The following is an 18,134-nucleotide window of genomic DNA, read 5'->3' as shown; positions in this document are numbered from 1 at the left end:
TGGAGCAGAGCGGATCCGTAGCGCGGAATCCTCCTCCACGGTGGGAGGGGATGGGCCGCCGATGAACTTCAGCGGCACGGATGAATTGCATGCGTTGTCATGCCCATGACAGAAGCCAGACTCCGAGGATGTGTGCTGTACTACATGGTTCCACTGACGTGACAAATGGAGGAGGCGAAACAAGAGGATAGGAAAGAAGACAGATCAGTGGGTGCCCAGAGCTGGGTGGAGGAACTGTAAAGGGGCACGTGGGAATTTTTGGGCCGATGGAACTGCTCTGTCTCCACTGTATCTGTTTGTCAAAATTCATAGAACTATACATGAAAAAGAGTGAATTTTACATTTTGTAAGCTATATACCTCAGTATACCTGACTTAAAATTTTTTTGATTTGGGCTATATCCACCTTTTCCGACAGTCTAAACAATATGAAGGAATAAGGCGAAAAGCCTTATTCCTACCCTTGCCACCCACCAGCGCTAAGGGTCTTACGTATCTTGAAGTGTCTCTATGCAGATATCATCATAGATGCATATATGTTCTTTTTTTTTTTTTTTTTTTTTTTTTTACTTCTTTCCCATGCAGAACACAGCTTATGAATCTAATTTTCTGCACCGGCCCTTCTCCATGTAGTGTATGTCCTAGTTCTTTTCGTATCAGCGCATCAAGGTCTTCCATTCTTTCCCACAGCTGCATGGCCAGAATGTTGCTGTAGGAGGGCGTATAATTTATTTAACCAGTTCTCCCCGGTGGAGCCAGATTTTTTTCCCATCAAACGCAGTGCTGTGCCCAATAACCTTGTATACACCATCAGTTCTGCCATAACACTTGTGTTGAAAGCAGGTTTGTTCTAATGCTGTTGATCTCTCGGGGAACAGTTGGAGCCTGACATGAATTCTGAGTTTGCGCATGTGTGATTTTATCCCTGAGAAGCACTAGGTGAGCACAGAAAATTGTGGAATGGAGTCGTGTAGGAATACACCAAACACATGCATGCACTCCCCCCAGACTGCTGTCAGCGACTTCATCTCCCCGTTGAGTCACACTGGTCCACACCTGGTGTTACACCTTCCCTCCGACCCTCTGAGCTCAGGTAACCCTCCTTTCTCCACTTCACAAAATCGCAACAAGCCACAACGCTCCCGTGCCTTCCCCCGGCATCCTGCGTGACACCATGCTACCGTTTTTATTAAGTGTGTCACTGACAGGGTTTGAGTGCTACGCCCCTAACTTCATTTTTGCCAGAAGCCCTGTGGTTTATATTGTGTGATTTTGTGTAGTGCAGTGATTTATGACCTGTGATATATGTGTATTATCGTGTTATACAGAACTGACCGTACCGTGTGCGGGTGTATCTGTAGAATAGATTTCCAAGTGAAAAGGTCCACAGTTTTAGGAGTTCTATCCTGTGGGATTACTGCTGTGATAGGTTGACGTTTATACAGGTGGTTGGGGTTTTCCTTTTTCATAGGAAGTGTTTATGATAGAGCTGAAAGTGTGTGTCAGCATGGCTTGGGGATAATTCTGCTCCCTTTCATCTTAAATCCGGGAGTGGGATGTGGGTTCTGGATGTGTGATGGTAGTTGAGGAAGCTCTTTGCATGTCGATGGGAGGCGGATAACCTCATGGAGGCAGGAATCTCAAGATAAGGCCACGTGCATGTCTGGCCAGAAGGATGTCTCCCTCTACTTCTCCAGAGTCCCCTGAAACAGAAAGAAGGCTTCAAGCCAAGACACAAGAAGGGACTAGTTACCAGAATGGGAAATAGCTGGTTGTGAGCCTGTGGCAGTCCAAACACAGTCACCAAGTGCCATCCAGAAAGAATGGCCTTGAGAGGCACTGTAAATCCCAGAGCCCAGACCTTGAGCCCAAGGCTAGGGCACTCAGAGCAAAGGCATTTGCTAAGAGGAGCTGATGCTTTCTTTCCTAAAGAATGTGAAGGTAGGGCGCCTGGGTGGCTCAGTTGGTTAAGCGACCGCCTTCGGCTCAGGTCATGATCCTGGAGTCCCGGGATCGAGTCCCGCATCGGGCCCCCTGCTCGGCAGGGAGTCTGCTTCTCCCTCTGACCCTCCCCCCTCTCATGTGCTCTCTCTCTCAGTCTCTCTCTCAAATAAATAAATAAAATCTTAAAAAAAAAAAAAAAAGATTAGGGGCGCCTGGGTGGCTCAGTTGGTTAAGCGACTGCCTTCGGCTCAGGTCATGATCCTGGAGTCCCGGGATCGAGTCCCGCATCGGGCTCCCTGCTTGGCGGGGAGTCTGCTTCTCCCTCTGACCCTCCTCCCTCTCATGCTGTCTCTCATTCTCTCTCTCGCAAATAAATAAAATCTTAAAAAAAAAAAAAGAATGTGAAGGTAAAAGAGTTAAAACTTGGAGATTAGGGAGAAAGTTTAGGAAATGTACCTAACTGTTTGCTTTATTTGGTATTTAAAGTTTTCAAAAAATTTCAGACCCTCCTAGCTATCCTTTCACTACTTCTTTAAAGAGTTCTATTTAAAAACAAAATAGTTCATAATTGAGTAGGAAAACCTAACTATAAGAAGTCCACTCAGGGCCCTAGTTCCCTCAATCTCAGCTTGTACTTCTGGAGCCAGGAGGAAGTAAATGACCTTAACAGTCTTGAAAACCAAATGACAATAGACTTTATGCTTTTTCAGTACAGTTTTGTTTTGTTTTTTTCCGTTTTTGTTTGGCTGATGAAAATTGCTTTCTGTGTCATAAAGTGGCAGTAGGAACTATTATAATACTGAAGAGATAGAAGTTAGGAAAATAAATTAGATAAAGGACCCTTGAATAAGTTAGTATTTAAAATTTAACAAAGAAGGAAGTCATTTGTTTTCTTAGGTAATGGGAACACGGCAGGTCTGATCTGGAGACTGGTGTTTAAACCTGTGATTTTCTTGTCACCACTGATTTTGAAACCCTGCTCCATTGTTTGGGGATTGCACAGCTCATTTCTGCATTTTTTCATAAAGACGTTGGAAAAGAAAAGTATCTCACACATTGCCAACTCTTTTTGAAAATAGTAATTACTGATTCAGCTAAGCTGCTCTTCATTTAATTTATTACCTACTGAGGACTTCTTTACTGATATTTCTCTATTAAAATTTTGATTTGATATTAATATAATGACACCAGAACAAGAAATGGAATTTCAAGCCCTTCATCTTCATGGAAAATCCAGTTTGCATTCCTCTGAGGCCTCTTGCCCTGTTGTATGGTTAGAAAGCTATATGTCCGTTCTCTGCTTGTTTTATGGTGATTTGCTGTAACTGTCTTGCATTTAGAAAAATGTCTTGTGTTTTGACTCTTCCAGGATCTTAACATTGTCCATCTTATAGATACAAAATTCTGCAGGAATTAGATATTAATAGATATTTCAGTACCTTTTTTGAAACGTAGGACTGTTCATGACTGTTCTTAAAGCTTTATTCTGAAGAAACCTCTTATTCTCTGGCTACATAAATGCTAATCCAAGAGACTAGGGATTATCTGTATTATGTGATCAAGATTTTTATGAAGGAATACCTTTGGGAAAAGAGACAGCATGGCTCTGAAGCATTAGTTGGCTATTCGCTTTGTGGTCCCCCCTACCCCCCCGATACTATTCTCATAATATCCCAGATCGTACGCTTAGGAGAACGAGAAAAGCAGTACTATGACTTCCATCTTTAGCATGGATAAGTAACTTCCTCCTTTGCCTCTGTCTAGGTTTTTGAGCACTTGCACGCCGATACGTTTTATTTAAAAGACAGTATTTTCCACTCCTTTTTTCATTAAGATTGTATTTATTCATTTGACAGAGAGAGAGCGAGAGAGCACAAGCAGAGGGAGTGGGAGAGGGAGAAGCAGGCTCCCTGCTGAGCAAGGAGCCCGATGCGGGGCTCGATCCCAGGATCCTGGGATCATGACCTGAGCCGAAGGCAGACGCTTAACCACTGAGCCACCCAGGCACCCCAGTATTTTCCACTCTTAAACTGAAACTTGATATGTAACTTTATTATTATTCATAAAAGTATTTATGGAGGATTTCTCTGTGTCCCAAGGACTGTGCTGACTCTTTCATTCCCCCCCCGTTACCCTCAGCATCCTCTGAGGGCAGGCACTGTGGTGATCCCCAATGGGGAGTGGATGTTTATGGAGAAACTTTCCCAGGATCACACGGTTCGATTTGTGAGCGGTAGAGACGAGGCGCCAACCCACATCTGGGTCTCCAGAGCCAAGCTCAACCACTTAAATAGTTTTGCTTACCAGCTTGAATAAGGGCATGTTTGTCAGGTGATTAGTATGAAAACATTGTTTAAAAATATTTCTCATTTCTTTAATCACTTAGCCCACAATTGCTTGCTTATCTCTTCTTATTGCCAAAAATAGTAATGTTATTTCATATGAGATCTTGTTTCTACTTCAGCCTTATTTTTAAGGAGGGCTTAGCCAAATGTTCCATTCACAAGGCTGACAGTTATTTCTTGATCTAATTTCCTTGTGAAATGACATTGTTTGATTCCAGACTGCAGTGCATATTGTACCCAAAGAAAGGTCCCACATGAGAATCTGTTGAATTAACACAAGTATGTCATAGCCAAAGTCACTTTTAATGTTGACTTTTATGTCTCTTGCTCTCTCACTGTCCCCCAGCCTCCACGCACACAAGCTTGCATGCTGCATATACTAGGGGCAGCCTCCATAAAGTGGTGTCAAACTCTTGTGTTCTTGAAATAACTAAATGGTATTATTCAAAAGGCCTTTTGGAAAACTCTTCTCTTATGGTAGGAATAATTAATCAGCGGGGGGAAAGTCAAAGTGTTTAAAATCAGCTAGAGGTTTCATTTAAAATGGTGCCCTGGATAAGTTAATGTTCTTTCTGGATCTATAGCAAATTAAGTAGTGGTTTTATTTGGTATTTATTGAAGCATTATGTTTTCATATAGTGTCTGCTGTCTGAAATGTTAAAAATACCATTTATATCTCCTTTGCAAAGAAAATTTAATGTTTTCACATATCCGTGGGTTTCTGTTGAGTCAACACTGTTAAGCGTTTTGAGAAGAAAATGTAATATTTTATTCTTAGGATAACGTTTCTCCCATTCTCTAGAAACTAATTAGCCCCTTCGTGGTTACCCCAGCCCTGCCCTTCTTTTTTGTTACATTTTAAGAAGAATCTTTTGGTTTTGTCCTCGTATTGCTTAAACATTATTGGTTATTATAACTTCAACTATTATGAAAGCATTCTTAATTTTTATTTTATTTTTATTTTTATTTTTTAAAGATTTTATTTATTTGACAGAGAGGGACACAGCGAGAGAGGGAACACAAACAGGGGGAGTGGGAGAGGGAGAAGCAGGCTTCCTGCCGAGCAGGGAGCCTGATGCGGTTTGATCCCAGGACCCTGGGATCATGACCTGAGCCGAAGGCAGACACTTAACGACTGAGCCACCCAGGCGCCCCTCAACTAAGAAAAATCTAAATGATAAATGTTCATGAAATTGTCTAAAGAATTGATTTAATTACATGTTAAATATTTCAGTATTTTTTTTTTTAAGATTTTATTTATTTATTTGACAGAGAGAGACACAGTGAGAGAGGGAACACAAGCAGGGGGAGTGGGAGAGGGGGAAGCAGGCTTCCCGGGGAGCAGGGAGCCCGACGTGGGGCTCGATCCCAGGACCCTGGGATCATGACCTGAGCCGAAGGCAGACGCTTAACGACTGAGCCCCCCAGGCGCCCCAACATTCTTAATTTTTAAAGCGATTCTGGTTTTGTTCTCTTAAGTGACTCTCTCTCTCTCTTTTCTCCTAATCAAGCAAATGAAAAAACATCCCTGCCGCCAGTGTGACAAATCTTTCAGCTCCTCACACAGCCTGTGCCGTCACAATCGGATCAAGCACAAAGGCATCAGGAAAGTTTATACCTGCTCGTAAGTCGTGATTTCTACTGTGGGAAGCGCAGCGAAAGGAGGAGGCAGGAACTTCCCCTAGAGTTTTCATATGTTGCCGTTAACTTCCGTTTCTCTGCTGTAGTTCATAGATTTTCAGTTTTCAGCTATATTCTGTTTTCTTGAATGGGTTGTAACACTTAAAAAATAGTAAAATAAACAGCAGTAGCCTCTTTCCTACCCTGTGTATGTTCCTGGGTCCTTACCTGTTGTCCAGAGGTACCTGAGCATTTTGGAGAAGTGATTGATTTGCAGGTGCACATTTGAATGAGATGCTTTTTGGTCACTGTATGCCCAGGGAGTTGCCAACACTCCTTGGCAGTTTGATTGTCCAGTTGATTGGTTCAGAGCAGACCCTGATAGGGCCCGGTCATGGAGTCAGTCCTAGGCTGGCCTCTCTCTCTAATGCAGGGTGGCCTTTTCTCGGCACACGCTTTTGGCTAAGAGACCAAATTCAAGGAATTGAGTGGGTGAGGACGCCAAGTGGATGGTCGAGCCACTCTGGACAGCCATGAGCTCCTTCACTGTATATGAGAATCAGAACTTGTTATATAGCCTTGGTGGAAAAGCTTTATCACCCACTCAACCAGAGCATGCCTCGGGGCGGGGGTGAATTGATACAACAGAGTTACTTACTGTCAGGCACTTCTCGTAAAAGGGAAGACTAACAGGCACACAAGCCGTGTAGCTGCGTGTATCGTGTGGCATGATCAGAGCAGGGCGCAGGGTATGGTGCGGCTCGGGACGCTCGTGAAGGTTGGCTGTAAGTTTGGCGGGGCTTCGGTGTTCTCGGTTAGCCAGGGAAAGTTTCTTGGGTAGAGAAACTGGGACAGCGACTCTCCTTCGGTGAAATTGAAGCTGGGAGTGATTCTGGTGAGATGAGAACATTCTGTGACTAAGGCCTGCACGTGTGAGACTGCATTGAGAGGATCGGAGAACTTAGAAGGAAGACCTGGCTGAGAGTCTGGTATGGCTTTGTCCTTCCTCAGCTAGGTTTGTGGATTTCTCTTGGGAGTCACTGTAAGGCCGAGTGATGCTCGGATTGTCCGGCTGGTTTCCTTTATTCTTTGGTGTTGGTGCTGGCTCCCGATGCTGCCCCGTAGCAGGTCTCGAACACAAAATCATCAGGGTGTGGGGCCAGTCATTACAGAATGTCCAGCAGCCTTTTGATTCTGCACAAGACCTCGAGGTGCTGTTCACGCTCATTCACTGCAGCGGTTTTCTTCTTATCTGCCTTACAGCGTCCATAGTCACCACGGTCGTTAACTTTTTTCCTTTTGTCCGTTTCATTAAGAAAATGGTGAACTCATATCTTCTAAAGGAAAAACTGTCCATAATCTGCAGGTTTGGGATCCCCCCCGCCAACACACACAAGGTGAAGTGAAAGCTTAAAAGATTGACCTGTTTTGGTGGATATCTGTTCAGTTTCCTACATTTTAACCCTGTGATACCATGTTTGTGCCTTGGTGAGGAATTTGACAGGGCTAGACACCCTGTCTTCTCTTTGTTATGGCAGAGTGGACAGGAATAATTAACATCCACGTGAAGGAATCAACGAGGGACTTTTTTCATACTAAAGTATCTCTTATAACATAAATTCTGAGAGAACACTGAGTCATTGTAAAGAAAACTTTTGAAATTTGATATTTCTCTATTTAAAAATTAAAGCTCTCTAGAATTATAAATTAAGTAATACCTTAACCAAACCTAGACAAGAAATACTCCATCTGAACCGAATTAGGCTGGTCCCATAAGGACACAAAAAAGTGTCAGAAAGAAAGCCTTTTACAAAAACCACAAAAATTTTGCTCACAAATTTGGAAACTGCGATTCATAGCGAAATTGCTATTTCATTTTAGACCATTGGTATTCATACAGATCATCTTGACCCCCCGGAGCGTCCTGTTGGCTGGTGGAGGTCTTTCCCTGACGAGCGTGCTCTTGAGCGTGGGTTACTTTCCAGCAGGCAGGTTACCTCCTTGTCTTTGCTTCACAGGCACTGCCCAGACTCCAGGCGCACCTTTACGAAACGGTTGATGCTGGAGAAACATATCCAACTCATGCACGGTATTAAGGATCCTGACTTGAAAGAAATGACAGAAGCCACCAATGAGGAGGAAACAGAAATAAAAGAAGATACCAAGGTCAAACATTGCAGATGTTCTCTTTACAGTGACGTTGTGTTGACTTGCTTTTTCCATTCATGCTCTTCACTGTAAATTTTTCTAAATCCAAGCCTATGCATGAAGGTATAAAATAATAGGTCATCTCCCTTCACGCCCATTCTGATCTTTCATCTTGCTCCTAAAAGGTGTTAAGTTTCTTTTAAACGGTAAACGGTCTCTTAGCAAACGGTCTCTTAGCCAGAAGGGATGTAGAAAGCTAGGTTCTTTCTTCTTGGCAGTATATCGGTTGTGAAAGGTACCTAATAAAAATGAAGAGATTCGTCTTCGTTTCACTTTGTAACAGTAAAAAATAAAATCACAAATCTCTGCCTTGTCCTCAGGCCAGTGGGTAGTGAACCTGACTCAGACAACAGTATATATGTTAACCTGTGTATCAGGCATGTGGGTGCCAAGTGCTATTCGAGGAGGGAACAGTCCGGCAGACGCTTAGGGAGATTCTGCTGTCGTCGGCACTGGGCTGCATCTGGAATGTACCTGGGTAACAGCCTGTGTGTGCGTTCCCCAAGTGAATCATTGAGTAAAGCCTAGTCAGAATACAAGTCCGACAGGAGTTGCATCGAATTGCAATCTTTTCCCCTCGAGTGATGGGGGTGGGGGATTGGGACGGGATTGAAGAATCTTTGTGCAGGGGCAGCTTCAGGCGCTGTGTGTGAGTGGTGCCCTGTCTACGGGGCAGAAAAGATGGGCCACCGAGCACGGAGGAGGGAGTGTCCCCGCGGCTTGGACTTTCGGGGAGCTGGAAGTGTGAGGCGTCAGACTTAGAAAGCTGGAAAGGAAGGAGAAAAGCATGGCCGGTGGGTGAGCCGTGTGCCGAAGGGGAGTGAGTGTGCGGGGGAGCTCGGGGACTGGACCAGCTGGGGGCCTTCCAGCGGCTTCCGGGCCAGTCCCAGAAGAGGCGAAGCCCCGACATTTCCCTGCCCGCCCCCCCGCGTCCTCTCCGCACGCTCTGCTGCTCGCTCTGCTGCAGCCCCGCCGGCCTCCCTTCGGGCCCCCAGGCCAGCTGCCGCCTGGGCTCCGAGCCTGGACCCCCGTCCTCCCCACAGCAGGCCTCGGTTCAGGTGCCACGGTCCCCAGGGCCATCCCTGTCTGTGCTGGGCAGCTTCACAAACCCCCTGCCTCCGCGTGCCATCCCCATTCCACGCCTTGCTTTGTTTTCTGGGGGTCCGACCCACGGCGATCTCCTGGCTTGTGGTTTTCCATCCCGCTCCGTCGGAGCCCGCATTCCGCATTCCGGGGAGGCAGGGACTCGGTTGTCCGCTCCTGGGCCCCGCGGCTGCCGAGGTGCCTGGGAACGCAGGAGCTCGGTCCCGTGTGTGGAGCAGATGAAAGGTGGGAGTCCCCGGGGGAGCAGGAGTTGGGGGGGCGGACACGCAGCTGTAGGAAACCCCGAATCCCGAAACTCACAGTCCTCGCTGCCCTCGCAGCTCTAAGGCCCGGGGAGAGCCGGTCATGGATCACCCGCGGGGCAGAACCATTTTCACTTGTGTTGTCCGCTTTGTTTTTTTCTCTCCAAGGTTCCCAGCCCCAAGCGGAAGTTGGAAGAACCAGTTTTAGAGTTCAGACCTCCCAGAGGGGCAATTACCCAACCACTGAAAAAGCTGAAGATCAATGTTTTCAAGGTTCACAAATGTGCCGTGTGCGGCTTCACCACCGAAAACCTCCTGCAGTTCCACGAACACATCCCTCAACACAAGTCGGACGGCTCCTCCTACCAATGTCGGGAGTGCGGCCTCTGCTACACGTCGCACGTGTCCCTGTCCAGGCACCTGTTCATCGTGCACAAGCTGAAGGAGCCCCAGCCTGTGTCCAAGCAGAACGGGGCCGGGGAAGAGAACCAGCAGGAGAACAAGCCGAGCCCCGAGGACGAGTCGCCCGACGGCGCGGGGTCAGACCGAAAGTGCAAAGTGTGTGCAAAAACGTTTGAAACTGAAGCTGCCTTAAATGCTCACATGCGGACACACGGCATGGCCTTCATTAAATCCAAGAGAGCGAGCTCAGCCGAGAAATAGCCACAGCCCTTCCGTAAGGAAAATCCCTGTCCACATTGGAAAAAAAGAGACATTTTTGTTACAAAAAGTTTGCAGTATAATAGAGTTAACAGTACTGTCTAGGCTGTTGCAATATATTCTCTTTGAGTGTACCTTCACCTCGTCGTGTATATCCTCGATAAGTATTAAAACAGTATTTGAGTTTAAAAGAGTTTGTATATATTTAAATGAATAACTTTTTATACTCTTTGTTACATGTTTGTATCAGTATTTAGTGGAAAATGTTTTGAGGGTTTTTTTTTTTTCTTCCTTTTTTTGGTTTTTTGGTGTCTTTTGATTACTGTTGTTTTTGTTTTTGTTTTTCTGGGTTTGAATTTTTCTTTTTGTACTGTTTCTTTTAAAACAGAGTTCTTAGTAACAGGGGCAGTTCCTGAATTCAAATAAACCATTTTGTATGTTACCGATTTGAATGGGTTACTAATTCCAGGCTAAGATAATGCCTTTTTTAGTGTTTTTAATTTTTAGAATTCACTACGTAAATTGTAGGTATTGTGGGTCTCAAAAACACTAGGGACTTTTAAGTGTCTTAGCATTACCCTCAACGTGCCTGCTCCGAGTCGGTGAGTGCACCTCGACGTGTCACTGCACCCCAGCATGTGGCGTTTTCTTCCAGGCCACGCCAAACGGTGTTGAAACCAGCCCTGCAGGTAGCTTCTTCCCCAGCGGCGGATTAAAAACTTCGGCCAGAACGCCAGGAAGGAGCGTGCATTTCCCTAATTCCACAGTAGAATGGGGAAGGAAGGGCACTCCAAAGGGAAGACCCAGAGGCCGGTGGTTTTCTGGGCAGATTTTTGCAAGGCGGGCCGAAGGAGCACAAGGTCAAGTCACAAAAGGGCTGGACTACTGTAAAAGTCACACATCTGTAGTTAGACCAACAGATTTCTACAGTCGAGTTTTTTGTCACGTAATTTATCAACTCTTACAAAGACACAACTAAAAATATCAAGTATTTCTCTGGCTCTTGACAGGAAAAAAAAAAAAAAGAAATCACAGTTGACTTAACCCTTTGCTGTCTAAAGAGTTGGCGTTTCCTGTTCTGGGTGCTACTGCCAAACCTCTGGTACTTGGAGTTGGGATGCGCAACTTCTGCCACCGACCTATCAATGCAGCAGGTGCGGGTCGCGATTGGCCGGGCGGTCACGCACTGAGCCACCAGGCTTCAGTTCGGTCATCTCAATAAGTATCTTCAATATCAGGAGTTCTGCTTCATCGAAACACAGCAGGGCTCTTGCTCTGTCCCTTCCGTTTGTAGTTCTCTGGGAGAGTTCTCTATTTTTCCGTTTTTGTTTTTTTTGTGTTTTCTTTGGCATTTTATATCGTATTTATCCCTAAAACATGTTTTGTACTTTTTTTTTTTTTTTTAAAGAAAAGAAATTCATTTGTGTATATATAGATACTTGCATGATATACTGTAGTCAACGTTCGGTTCCTCAAAAGGTCTTACTGCTGTCAGGTGTTATGCACTACATCCATCATAACTGTATTGAACACATTTCATATGTAAATAAACGTGGGACATGAGCCCTTGTGCTTTTGTGAGAGTTATTGATGGTGGTCTCTGACATCCGTGAAGTTGAGGAAGTGATTAATGGCAGGGACAGGCTACAGGATATTGCAGAATTCTTCCCCCCTCTCTCCCCCCCGAAGAACAGCATATTCGTTCTCATGAGCAATCAGCTCTTCTGTCACTTTCTCGTCAACTCCCATCAATTCATGGGTATAATGCAAGGGCGTGATAAAGTATTCCTACACTTGAAATTCAATTGCTGTTACTTGTTATATTTATACTTGTATTACTCTAAGTTGTATTCATAGCACTTTCGTGTGTTTCTGCATTTTAACCTTGCAATAAACCTGTGTGGTGGGCTGCACGGGTCTTAAAATAGTCTTCCTCAATACAGTTGAGGAAGCTGAGCTCAGATTCAGTTCTTTGCCTAAGCCCTCACAGTGGGTAAATGGCTTTGCGTATTAGAATCCAGATATTCTTGCTCTAAATCTTAGTGCTTGCTCTATGTGTTTATGTACATATTGACAAATACTCATTTATTCAACAAATAAAAAGTATGTGCAAAACACGACACTAGAATTTTTGTTTGTGGCACTATGGCTTTTATCAGATAAAGTGAAAGTCGCTCTACTCTTAAGTACCCAGAAATGCTTGCCAGTATAAAGTTAGCATCCATAAACGCTCAGTTGAGCATCCAAGAAAGTTTCAAAGAATGCCCTGAGATCCAAAATGAAGAAGAAATTGAAATCCAGAGTAGAAAAACGGCACACAAGGCTGTCGCCCTGGGAGGAAACCTGGATGGTTCAACTGGAGAGAATTGGTGAACTGGAAGATAGGTCGTGAAGAAATTACCTGGAATACAGCACAGAGGTAAGGAGGTGAAATCTATGGAAGGAATTAGAAGTCAAAAAGGACAAAATAACAGGATTCATAGCCATTCCAGAAAGAGGGAACAGAACAGAAAGAGGCTATGCGGAAAATTCTTAGCCATTAGTGAAAGACATGAATACTTGGGTTGACTAGGTTGAGCGCTGAGCAGAAATCCACAGTGGAACTTGTGTGAGTTCTACCCATTCTTCACTAGTGGTGGATCTAGATGGAATTGCAGATGTGAGCACTTGAGAAACAAGAAATCTTCAGACCAAAGGCAGAAATTGGGGCATGCTCCATGAATTCTTAGGAAGCCCGTTTCTTATGTTGAGTGAGCTGAGGCTTACAGCGTAGGCTCAGGCCAACATGTAAAAAGCCTTGAATGATGGACTACCGTTTGTACTCCGATAGAGATGAGTTATTTGGACGGGGGAGTGATAGAACCAGACTAGTCGGTGGCAGTATTTAGGATGGAAGGTGGGGGAGTGTATCAATCAGGACAGGTTAGGTTATGCTGTGGTTACAACCCTAAATCTTAGTGTCTTAACACAGCAAGTCTTATCTCTTGGTCACATTTGATGTTCATTGTCGGTTGACTGGAGACATAGCTCCAAATCCCCTTGTCCCCTTCCTCCCACTGTCACAGAAAATTGCTGGTTCCTCTGGCAAAGGGAAAGTGCAATTAAATGCTCTTGGCTAGAAGTGACAGATGTCACTCTTTACAGTTCATTGGCCAAAACCAGTCCCATGATCCCACCTCCTCACAAGGAGCCTGGAAGTACAATCCTACAATGTGCCCAGAAGACGAAGGCTGCACATATTTGAGCAGCATAAACAGCCGTCACAGTCATAACGTTTAAATTGGTAAAGATGTGGTGCTCGCCCAAACATGGTCTTTAAGAAAACTTAACCCAGGGTGGTGAGAGTAGGCCTGGAAAGAAGCTGTGGTTGTAGGGGGCATTTCAGAAGTAGTACCAAGAGGATTGTGGGACACAGAGAGAGAAGAGGAATCTGACTTCTTAAGGTGATTTCTTAGAATTTTTTTTTCAAGGTTTAGATGACTTAAATAGAAATAGGAAAGTCAAGATTATAGCTAATTTGGGGGAAGTTTGCACTTTAGACATGCATTCAAGATACGTTTTTGCTGGAGGATGTGGTTGGATGGTTTTATTTTATCAATAATTGAGTTAACAGTAATGCATAAAGAAGAACACCAACAAGGGGATGAAGACTATGACAATGAGAAAAAGGAAGATGTTGGCTCAGACTACATGGTGTAGACCACTTCTTCCTCCCAAACACATTTTCTGCCAATTCTTGGCTCCTGCTTTAGTAAGTACTCCAAAGAACAACTGTTCCATCCAGAAGCTCCAGGTCAGTGGGCTTGTGAGTTCCGTCCCTCTGGCCAACAGGGAAATTGACGGTAGGAATCTTTGGCCAAGATGAATATATTATTTCATGTTAACGTATTCGTCATCCTGTGAGCACTGTTGTTTTTTTTTTTTTCTTTTTCTTTTTCTTTTAATGCCTAAGTGGAAGGGGGCAAAAAGGAAAATGTGTTTGGAGAATTGCATAAAATATGATTTAATGGAACCATTCGTCTCTCCCAAAGAATGGTCTGAGAATAACGAGGGATGTGCTAAATGTGGAAAGCTGCTTGTGACATTTATAAATGTTACACAAAAGACACAGTCACTTGGGAATCAGATGCTGGAAGGGTCCCCTATTGGAGCTCTTAAGTCTAAATGTACATTTTCTACATAAGGAAACTGGATTTTGTTTCCTTAAAAACTTGGCTCCTGCTTTATACAATTCACTCCTTGCTTACATTGACCCTTGACTCTTCTTTGTTTACTTTGAGTTTCTTGCAATTAGGAACCTCATATCCCTCGAGCTCATTGTAAACTTTTGGGATAGGACAGTGGGAACTTACGTCTTTGCAAAGAGCCTCTTTCTGCTGCTAGGAGCTTCTAGGCTAGCCAGTTGTAATTCCATTGTCACCGATACCCCCAAAACTTTTTTTAATTTTAATTATTTATTTATTTGACAGAGCATGAGCAAGAGGGGAGGAGCAAGGGGAGAGGCAGAAGCAGGCTCCGCCCCTGAGCAGGGAACCCGATGAGGGACTCGATCCCAGGACCCTGGGATCATGACCTGAGCTGAAGGCAGATGCTTAACCAACTGAGCCACCCAGGCGCCCCTCTTATTTTTTTTCAAGATTTTATTATTTATTTGAGAGACAGAGCAAGCATGAACAGGGAGTTGGGGCACAGAGAGAGAAGGAGGCTCTCAGATGAGCAGGGAGCCCCATGTGGGGCTCCATCCCGGGACCCTGAGACCATGACCCAAGCTGAAGGCAGATGCTTAACCAACTGAGCCACCCAGACACCCCGCAAATCTCTTATTTTGAATAGCCCAGCCTTGGTCCACATGATTTGGCTGTGAGGCTCAATCTGAAACCTGGCTACTGTCAGTCTTCCCTATAAAATAGAACATTCTCTTTTCACCTCTATTTTTCCCTTCTACTGTCCCGGTAGATTTTGATGAACATTTTCCTGGACCCAATACATTGGATGATACAACTTCCATCATTTTGGCCTGTTTTTTTTTTTTCTAGGAGTTTGCTCATTTATATTCACTGCCTTCATTGGAAAGGTAGATCTGGGAGTGCCCAGCATTAGATCCTTTATGAATGAGGGTCCTAGCAGGACACAACCAGCACACTAAGAAAGGTTTCACTTCAAAGAAATTCAGGAAGGGACTGTTACAGAAGTGCCAACTGGGAACAAGTGATAGCAAGGCATCCAAGGACTTAGCGATGGTGGGGAGCCCTTAAGCACCCTCAGGCCTGCTGAGAAGGGGGTGGGGGGCACCTAGAGCCATGGAACAGGGCCTCGATCAGGGCTGTGGTAAAGCCAGGAGGGTGTAGGATGGAAATGATAGGGAAGCTGTCTCGACACCCTCAAAGATCTCCTGCCCTCACCTCCCACTGGTGAAAGCCAAATAGAAGCAAGAGGACAAGAAAGTCCCAGTGATCTCTCCTATCAGTGTGCTGGGCACAGAGCAGGACAGAGCAGGATGCATGAAGGATCCGGGCTACGGAGACATAATGATCATAGATACCTGGCACATGATTTCGGAAGCGCCTGCTGTGTACTTGTTTCATTGGCCACGTGCATTTTATGCCCTAGAGGCTAGCCGTTGGCTGCAGCAGAGTCCTTTGGATTCCACATTTACTTTTTCTTTCTAATTGCTTCTCCAGGTTTATCCTGGAATTATACCCCTCCCTTAGTGGTTATTTTTACCTAAGGAAACAGAGTAGCGTTTCCCAGAAAATATTCTTTGCTAGTTTCCAAATTCAACTTACGAGGTTAGTTCTGACTCAAAACAGCACTATTTATAATGTCTCACAGTATTTAAAGGAACTGATTATTCAATTTGCTTTGCTATTTTGTCGCAAGCTGCTTATCCTGGAGCTTTTCTTATAGTTATAATTGTAAATTACACTACCGCAGCAGTTCTGTTTCTAAAACAGTCCGTTGCGAGACTATGTATTTATCTAGGGGAGTGCTATAATTACAGTCCACCATCACACCTCTAACTCAGTTCCAGAAAGGGTGGGTTCAGTCCAGGAGTAATTTTCTGACCTTCAGGTCAAGTTTAATTGGATTGGTTATTTCTGGAGAATAAATTTTTTTTTTTTTTAAATAAGGAAAACATAGATGTGCTGATTGGAGAGGACAGTATGATGTTGACAAGAGTCAGGAGAAAGCGGAGTTGCATGTGTCAAAGGGAACGACCCTGTCTTGGAAAGGGTAGAAGATGTGTCTCGAAGTAGGGATAATGGACGTTTATCCTTGGTTTTGTCAGTTCTGCATCTGACCCCTTTCCAGCGCTGGGGAGTCTGCCATGGCTTGAGTCTCCGCAACAGACGGGTCTTGCCTCCTACTCCGGAAACCAGAAGCTCACTCTGACCCCCAGCAGCCGACCCTCAGGGTAGGGGTGGCCACCACGTGGCCACAACGATGCTCCTGCTTTGACTCTCAAGTGGAAGACACAAAGAAGCGGGGACATTTTGAATTTACTCATTCTGGTGGCCTGGAGGATGACACTCCTTGGCATCTCTCTGCACCAGAAAATCGGTCTGCCTTCAAGGAACCACTGAACTGTTTGGGATCCGGGCAGCGCCCAATCATGGTGGGACACTTCAAAGCTTAGACTCTCGCTTCCCTCCGTGTAAGACACCATCGAAGCAGTGTGACAGTGTCAGTTACTTTAGAAGAGACTTAACCAAGGGAGACACCAGTGCGGGCCTGTCCATAGCCATGTAGACCCCAGCCGACCTGCTGTCCTCACGTCCTGCCTCATCTCCCTCGCCCCCAAGCTGTTCCTGTCACACCCTGTTCCCAACCCTTCACTGGGCCAGGGCCTGGCTCTTTCCTCTGCCTGGAATGTTCTTCCCTCAGTTAGTATTCCCACATGCGCCTTCTCCTTTCTTTCCCGTTGGTTCGGATGTCACCTTCTCGGCCTTTCCAGGTCACCTTGCTTACAACGTGCCCACCCCGCTCAGCGGCACCCAGCCACTCGCCTCCTCTCTACTTCTTTCCCCTGCACTATATTTTCCTCCTGGCACTTAGCAACCCCTGACGTTACGTGCTTATTTGTCAACCGTCTGTCATCCTCGGGATACATGTGCTGAGCTTCTGCGGGACTCTGCCTGCTTTGAAATCCGCGATCGCCATTCCCTCTCAGCAGAAGAGGCGTCCATCCTGCAGCCTGACAACGGCAGGTTCTATTTTCCCCAGCAGGCTGATCCTTACTCTCATCGGCGAAGACAAATCTTTGTTCCCTCAAAGCCAGTGCCAGCTGAAGAGCAGCTGATTCTCTCTCCTGGAGAGCTAGTTACTTGAATAAAATGACTGTGGCATTAATAACAGCATCAGCTGACTGCTACTGCCTCAGGAAACGATAAAGACCTGCTTTCAGGAAGGGAACGCGTGATTTACTTTCATGTCCTATTTTTACGCCCCACACATTGCATCGCACAAAACAGGTGTCTACAGGTGTCTTCGTAAAACAACCAAGTCTCTTCGAACCTCGATCAGTCATGATTTCATTTCTCAGGGTTTGGGACGAACATTCAAAGGGTCCCCAGCTATTAATTATCCAAAAGTAAGATTCTCTTTTTCCTTTTTACGTAGGTGGTATTTTAAAATCATCTTAGATGGTTTTTGTTACTAATGATTAAAACATGGATGTGTGTTCTGCTCATTTATGTTTTTTCTGCCAGGTGACAAAAGATGGAGTATTTAACACTGAATTCTAAGAGCTGTACCATTCCCAGTTTCAGTGATTACAGACTGTTGACAAGAGTTGGAAATCAATTCAGGTGTCAGAGGTTTTTCTGTTTAGTGATTTAAAAAAATTTTTTTTTCTTTTTAAGATTTTATTTACTCATTTGAGACACAGAGATACAGAGAGAGAGAGAGAGAGAAAGCATGAGCAGGGAGAGAGGCAGACGGAGAGGGAGAAGCAGGCTCTTTGCTGAGCCAGGAGCCTGATGTGGGGCTCGATCCCAGTACCCTGGGATCAT

At 45.0% G+C, this 18,134-nt stretch overlaps 1 protein-coding gene across 7 annotated transcripts in view; it reads left to right on the top strand.

The window, feature by feature from the left end:
* The window catches only part of ZNF532 (zinc finger protein 532), a 106,663-nt gene extending 94,976 nt beyond the window's left edge, over positions 1 to 11,687 (top strand). For 6 of the 7 annotated variants that reach the window (XM_034996108.1, XM_034996104.1, XM_034996106.1 and 3 more), the window contains 3 exons: positions 5,800 to 5,912; positions 7,927 to 8,074; positions 9,631 to 10,125. In XM_034996108.1, coding sequence (XP_034851999.1) covers positions 5,800 to 5,912; positions 7,927 to 8,074; positions 9,631 to 10,125 — 756 coding nt within the window. Of the gene's footprint in view, positions 1 to 5,799; positions 5,913 to 7,926; positions 8,075 to 9,630 lie in introns of all 7 variants that reach the window. The other variant, XM_034996102.1, reaches the window with a different exon arrangement.
* The last annotated feature ends 6,447 nt before the right edge of the window (positions 11,688 to 18,134 follow it).

This window comes from Mirounga leonina, unplaced genomic scaffold (assembly GCF_011800145.1).
Source record: "Mirounga leonina isolate KUSES-001 unplaced genomic scaffold, KU_Mleo_1.0 Mir_93, whole genome shotgun sequence".
Classification (NCBI taxonomy): Eukaryota; Metazoa; Chordata; class Mammalia; order Carnivora; family Phocidae; genus Mirounga; species Mirounga leonina.
This window is presented reverse-complemented; position numbering and strand designations above follow the sequence as displayed.